Consider the following 6,000-nt stretch of genomic DNA (forward strand, 5'->3'; position numbering starts at 1 on the left):
ATAAACGTGCCAAGTAGCTTGTCTCTTTACGCCGATGATGTCATACCCTCTGTCAGAACAAGGCGTGGGTCTTGCTACATTAAAGTGGAACAACTTTACACATCCAAATCATTTTACTAGTCACGAGGAGTATCACTCAGACTGCGATAACAGTCTGAGTGTCTGGAGGAGTTTTAACAAATAACTCTGGTGATGTCTCATCTTGGGCTTGGAGATTACAAATGTTTAAGAGCAAACCTGCATTACAACGTTTGACAGATGTGAGCATTTACCAGTTAAGAAGGTCTTATGAAAGATGCTATCAGGCCGCATTATGGAAAGTTTAGGATGCAGTGTTTTTTTGGAATTTGGCCTAGACTAGAAATTAATTGTTACAGCACATTTTTAGTTTCCTGATTATTAAATACTTTGAAGGTTGTCTAAAATTTTGAGAGGGAGTTAACTGACACATTCTCACTTTTGAAAACAAAGCATTTTGTTGATTATTACAATTAAAACCATTACTCTCAAAATTGTTTGAATTTTTTATAAGTTATAGAAATATAAAATGATTCTTTTCTAATTATTGGTTATTAAATTACAGGTAAATTGTTTGATTATTTAGTTTCAAGTTATTTAATGAACAGTCAGTCCTGGGAAAACATCATGTTGTCTTTATTATTTTAATTTAACATATTTAAATTCCCAGTGAAATGAAAAATACATTTTCCCAGTTTAAATCCTGTGTCCCTGTGTTCATTGTTCATTTATCTCTTGTTAGATGCCAAATATATGTCAAAAAATCAATATCAGAGTATTTTTTCTTTTCTCTTCCTGTAAAATGACTCATCCTGCACTCAGGGATGAACTTTTGTAAATAAAAGTTCATCTAATCCAATTAAATTTGAGCTAGCCACACCTGTCATATGAAATCACACTTCTCCATGTGTGGGTCATAGTAGTTAACAGAGCAATATGGGAAGAGATGTGTGTTTGGATATCAGTGGGCAAAAACTTTGTTTCCATTTCCAGAACTCTAATTCACTCATCTCTCCCTCATCCTCCTCCTGATTTACCAACAGGTGAGGAGGTATGTGTGGAGCCAACGGTCCTCTGTAGCTCACTTTCTCTCTGCAGCTCAGTATCACAATAAACTTGTAAGCCCCACCCACTTTTAGCAGTCCAATCAAATGCAAAGGATTTGATTTAAATCCCTCTTGTAACTGTGCACTGCTCAAATATTCTGTTTGACTGGGAAGTACGTCACAGTACAGAAGCTAAAGACTTCCGTCTCAACTTCCATTTCACTGGGACTCGAATTATCTGAATGAGAATAATCTTGTCTAATCCTGTCATGCAAGCAGTTTGTGGGACTGAACAGTGTGAGGACAAGGAAAGGACAAGAACTGGGCACTTAAGGCAAGCAGTGATAGACAGCATAGCTGAGCACACAATGAAAAATAATACCTAAAAATGTTAAGATTATATTATATGACAAAGAAAAGACTCACTGCCTGCACTGTGTGATTGGCAGGCCATGCAAATCTGAATATGCACATTTCAGTGCGAGTGGTGACCACTTAGCAGCAAATTTAGAGTCAAAATCAGAAAAAAACATTTTACAGATTAGTCCTTAAAGAATTACTAGAGATATCCACAGCTGTGCTGCAGGATCAGGATCAGGGTCAATCCAGGCCTTTTTTAATGGATCAGCTTCAGCTAAATAAAGCCAGATCCATTTACATTCCTTAACTGTTGCAGGCATTAGCCTCCCTTAACACTCCCTTAAAGGAATAGTTTGACATTTTGCAAAATGCATTTCTTCACTTTCTTGCTTAGAGTTAGATAAGAAGATCGATACTACTCTCCTATCTGTATGTTATACAGGAAGCTTCCGCCTACCATCACCTCTAAAGCTGACTAATGAACACGTAATATCTCAAAAAGACACCTTGTGGTTTTACAGGAGGTTCTACGCAGGATGATTTCTTGGCCAGGAGCAAGTCTCAGCCGGTCGCCAGGCAACCTCGCCATGATTCAAGATGAAAAATATACATATATATATACAAATATACATTATATTGCACATTGGTGCGCAAGTGCAGTATTACACATAAGTGATAAATAGATAAATACTTCTGATAAAAATATAAATATGGCCTAGTAGGGAAGAGAGTGTGTGTGTGTGTGTGTTTGGTGGGTAAGTGAGAGGGAGAAGAAGAGCGAGAGACTGCATGTGTTTGTATGTAAGCTAACCAGCTGCTGGATGTAGCTTCACATTTAACACACACATGACAGTGGTATCAATCCTGTCATCTAACTCTTAGCAAGAAAAAGCATATTTCCCACAATGCTGATGTATTGATATAAATGTCTATTCTGTACTTCAAGGGAAACCATGTGTGGAAATTACATGAATGTAATTCTTTCTCTCTCATTTATCACCTCAGACCGTTCAGGGTTGACCAGCGTGAAGAAGATCGAGCAGTGCCAAGAGGCCTACCTGCTGGCGTTCGAGCACTACATCAACTACCGCAAGCACAACATTCCCCACTTCTGGCCCAAGCTGCTGATGAAGGTGACAGACCTGCGTATGATTGGAGCTTGCCACGCCAGCCGCTTCCTCCACATGAAGGTGGAGTGTCCCAACGAACTCTTTCCCCCACTCTTCCTGGAGGTCTTCGAGGACCAGGAAGTGTGAGTCGGAAAACGCTTCGAAACCAAGGCACCCCCCTAAAAGAACCCTGGACACAGAAGGAAATAAAATGGGGTGGCTTTGGTGGAGGACGTGTGCAGGGAGGTTGGAAAAAGAGAAGAAAAACTGGATTTTTTTTCTTCAGTGGGAACACGCCCTGTGAACTTTGTTTTTTTTGTCCTTTTTTTTTTTTTTTTTTTTTTAATCAGTCACCTACAAGACCCACCACCTGCCACCAGCACACACACATCATCAACTGCGAGAAACACACTGACATTCTGAAAGGTACACACACGCAGTACATTTATAGTTATTCAAAGATTTAAGAGTCCAAACACACAGTATATCTATATGCAAACACAAATGTCATCACACCTGTATGGGCCTTCTAATTCCCGTGACACAGGTGTGGACAAACAGCTGTACTCCGTTCCGTATTAATGCACACTGAGGGGCTTGGTCATGTTTCTATACTCCCCCCACATCCACCTCTCGCTTCACAAATGTGTGGTTGTTTTTTTGTTTTTTTTCTGGGACTTAACCATTAGCTCCTCAGAAATCCCTCTCCACACACACACACACACACCTCCCTCGCATCACCTTTACTGCAACTGCATCCTCCGTGTGCGCGTGCAGCCCAACCCTCAGTCTGCCGAGGCCCCGTGAATGTTCGTCAACCTACCTCCCTCACGTACTGACCTCTCTATCTCTCTCTGTCTCACGTACACACAGAGACACACACACACACACTCTCAAAACGCACGTGCACAAAAAAAAAAAACAAACACCCCTACACTTTTACCTCATAGCTTGCAAAATGTATTTTCTCATTTATTGTGTGGACGGTGGTAGTCTAATGAGAAAACACAGAGCCATGCAGTCCTCATTTACCCACGTACCTCTCTGCTAGTGTTAGGAGAATTTACAGCGGGAACACTTTGTTTGAAGCCTGTATCTATAATGTGTTTAGACATACCTGAGTGACATGTTGATGAAGGTTGCACCTGGAAGCTGCTTGGCGTACTCTTCAACACATTCTTGATATATATTTTCAAATCCATTATCATTTTGTTATCCTGTTCAGTGCTGTATTCTGTAATTTGTGTTGTATTCTGTACACACATCTATTGCACGTCTGTCCGTCCTGGGAGAGGGATCCCTCCTCTGTTAATCTTCATGAGGTTTCTTGAATTTTTTCCACATTAAAGGGGTTTTTTAGGGAGTTTTTCCTTATTTGAGTCGAGGGTCTAAGGACAGAAGATGTTGTATTGCTGTACGGACTGTAAAGCACTCTGAGGCAAATTTGTGATATTGGGCTATACAAATAAAATTGACTTGACTCAACACATTATAATGCATTATCAGTTGCTGTCAGCTTTTTCTGCATTATGATGTCATATAACTGCAGTTATAAGACATAAGTCAGTTATTAGTCATTATATGTATAATTATAATGGGTTATAAAGATGTTATGAACATCATGGTGCTTTCTGTGGTTGTGGCAGTCAGTGTCTAATTCAAGTAAGAATGTATTTATAGCTTGGATGGTGAGGTTTCTGTTCTACAGTATATTATCTTGAATTATACAGTAAATGCTTGCTGTTTGCTTTAAGTTAAAAGAATAGTTTGGCATCTTTTGCTTTCTTTCCGATGGTTAAATAAGATCCATACCACACTTATGTCGGTTTAATATGAAGCTAGCAATTGGTTAGCTTGGCTTAGTACGAAGACTGGAAATAGGAAGAAACACCTTTAAGCTCACTATTTAATACATTACCTTGTTTGTTAAATCTGTACAAAAAGTGATAGACAAGACGGACACAGTTAGCGACTAGCTGCTAAACTTAGTGGAGCATTTAGCAGCTAAAGAGCCAGATGTTTTTCTCAGGAGTTGGTCAAAAACAGAGCTAAATAGAGACTGGGCTGAAATTCACCAGGTGGCCAGAAACTCCAAATGAATGCTAATGGTGCTCCATAACTGCTGGATGTGTAAATATACAACTGTTTGCTAACAAGTTCACCACTTCAACATAAATGGTGACAATAATGTTAGTGCTGCATCCACAGTTTGTTTCCACTGTTCCTAAATGGCCAAAAAATCAGTTCTTGCAGGTTTAAAATCGTCATTGCTAGCATGTTAGCGTGACACCACTACTGTTTTTCCTTCTGTGGCTTTGCTGTCAGAGTAATTAACGTGTGTTTGCTACGTATCAACATACTCTTACTCTAGACTGTAAGAGGTAAGATTCATGATAGCCTGCTACAACCCTTCTTTCAGTATGTTAATAGAAAGCATTGTTTTATTCATAGCACTCATTTCATGAAAAATGAGTCGAGTCATACTGAGCAGGTGTGAGACACGATTGTTGTCATATTGTTGTGAAGCATTATGAAGTTTATAAGTGTATTGTAGCTATAGGCTGCATAGGAAGTGTTTCCACTACTTTTAAAAGACTAATTATTGAACAGTGTCACTTAGTGTAGTTAAAAAAAAATTGTTAGATCACAATCTCAAATGAAAACCTAATTAAAATAAACTAATTATAACATACATGTAGGCACAATATGACTTGAAAACTGATACATCATGTTAATCATGAACACTGGCAAGTAATCTAGGCTTCTCTAGAGTACTCACATACAGTATATGAATATACTTTATATTGCTAGAATACCTCTCCGACACATACCTCCTGTTGTCATTACCTCACACACACATGCATACACACACACACACACACCCGTTCAATAGTTTTTTGATGTGTTACCTCAGTTGTTGTGTTCCTCCTCCCTAAATAACCACTGGGCTGCACCACCACACTTCCTGGCCCCATGTGTGTATGTGAGCCCCGCCCTGTCTATCACACCGTAGCCTGCCTCCTCACCTCCCTCTGTCTTCTGATAGGTTGAGCGCTCCCCCCGTCACTTGTACCTGTTTCAAGTCCCGCCTGAAACCGACAGATTCTACCTCACCTCTCATCTCAGTGCAGCTGTCCCTCCGTTTGCAACACTCTCACATGCATGCACACATATATAAATATATACATATAATTACACACAGTGTACAAAGGAGTTGCCAACGTGGACCTGTTGAGTGTGTCGCTCCACCGACAGTGTGCGGCAGCTCTTTTACCCAGGCCATCCATGGATCAACATTTGACAGCTGACATGGCAGAAGTCATTTTTATCACACACCGCGTGGGACCAACAGTCACTTTGGATTCTGTTTTTATTTAGGAAACCTGAAATGACACTGAGGGCAGGGGTGACTTTGTGACGATGCCGACTGAACCTAAAGGAAGCTGTCAGGGTACAGTGACAGCTGG

The 6,000-nt window shown here is 40.0% G+C and overlaps 1 protein-coding gene across 2 annotated transcripts in view; it reads left to right on the top strand.

Annotated features, from left to right (window-relative positions):
• Nucleotides 1-3,963, top strand: part of LOC122967450 (thyroid hormone receptor alpha) — a 130,286-nt gene extending 126,323 nt beyond the window's left edge. For both annotated transcript variants that reach the window (XM_044332120.1, XM_044332121.1), the window contains one exon: nt 2,430-3,963. In XM_044332120.1, the coding sequence (XP_044188055.1) occupies nt 2,430-2,680 (251 nt within the window). In that variant the 3' untranslated portion in view covers nt 2,681-3,963. The remainder of the gene's footprint in view (nt 1-2,429) is intronic.
• Nucleotides 3,964-6,000: the final 2,037 nt, after the last annotated feature.

Source organism: Thunnus albacares, chromosome 17 (genome assembly GCF_914725855.1).
Source record: "Thunnus albacares chromosome 17, fThuAlb1.1, whole genome shotgun sequence".
In the NCBI taxonomy this organism is placed as follows: domain Eukaryota; kingdom Metazoa; phylum Chordata; class Actinopteri; order Scombriformes; family Scombridae; genus Thunnus; species Thunnus albacares.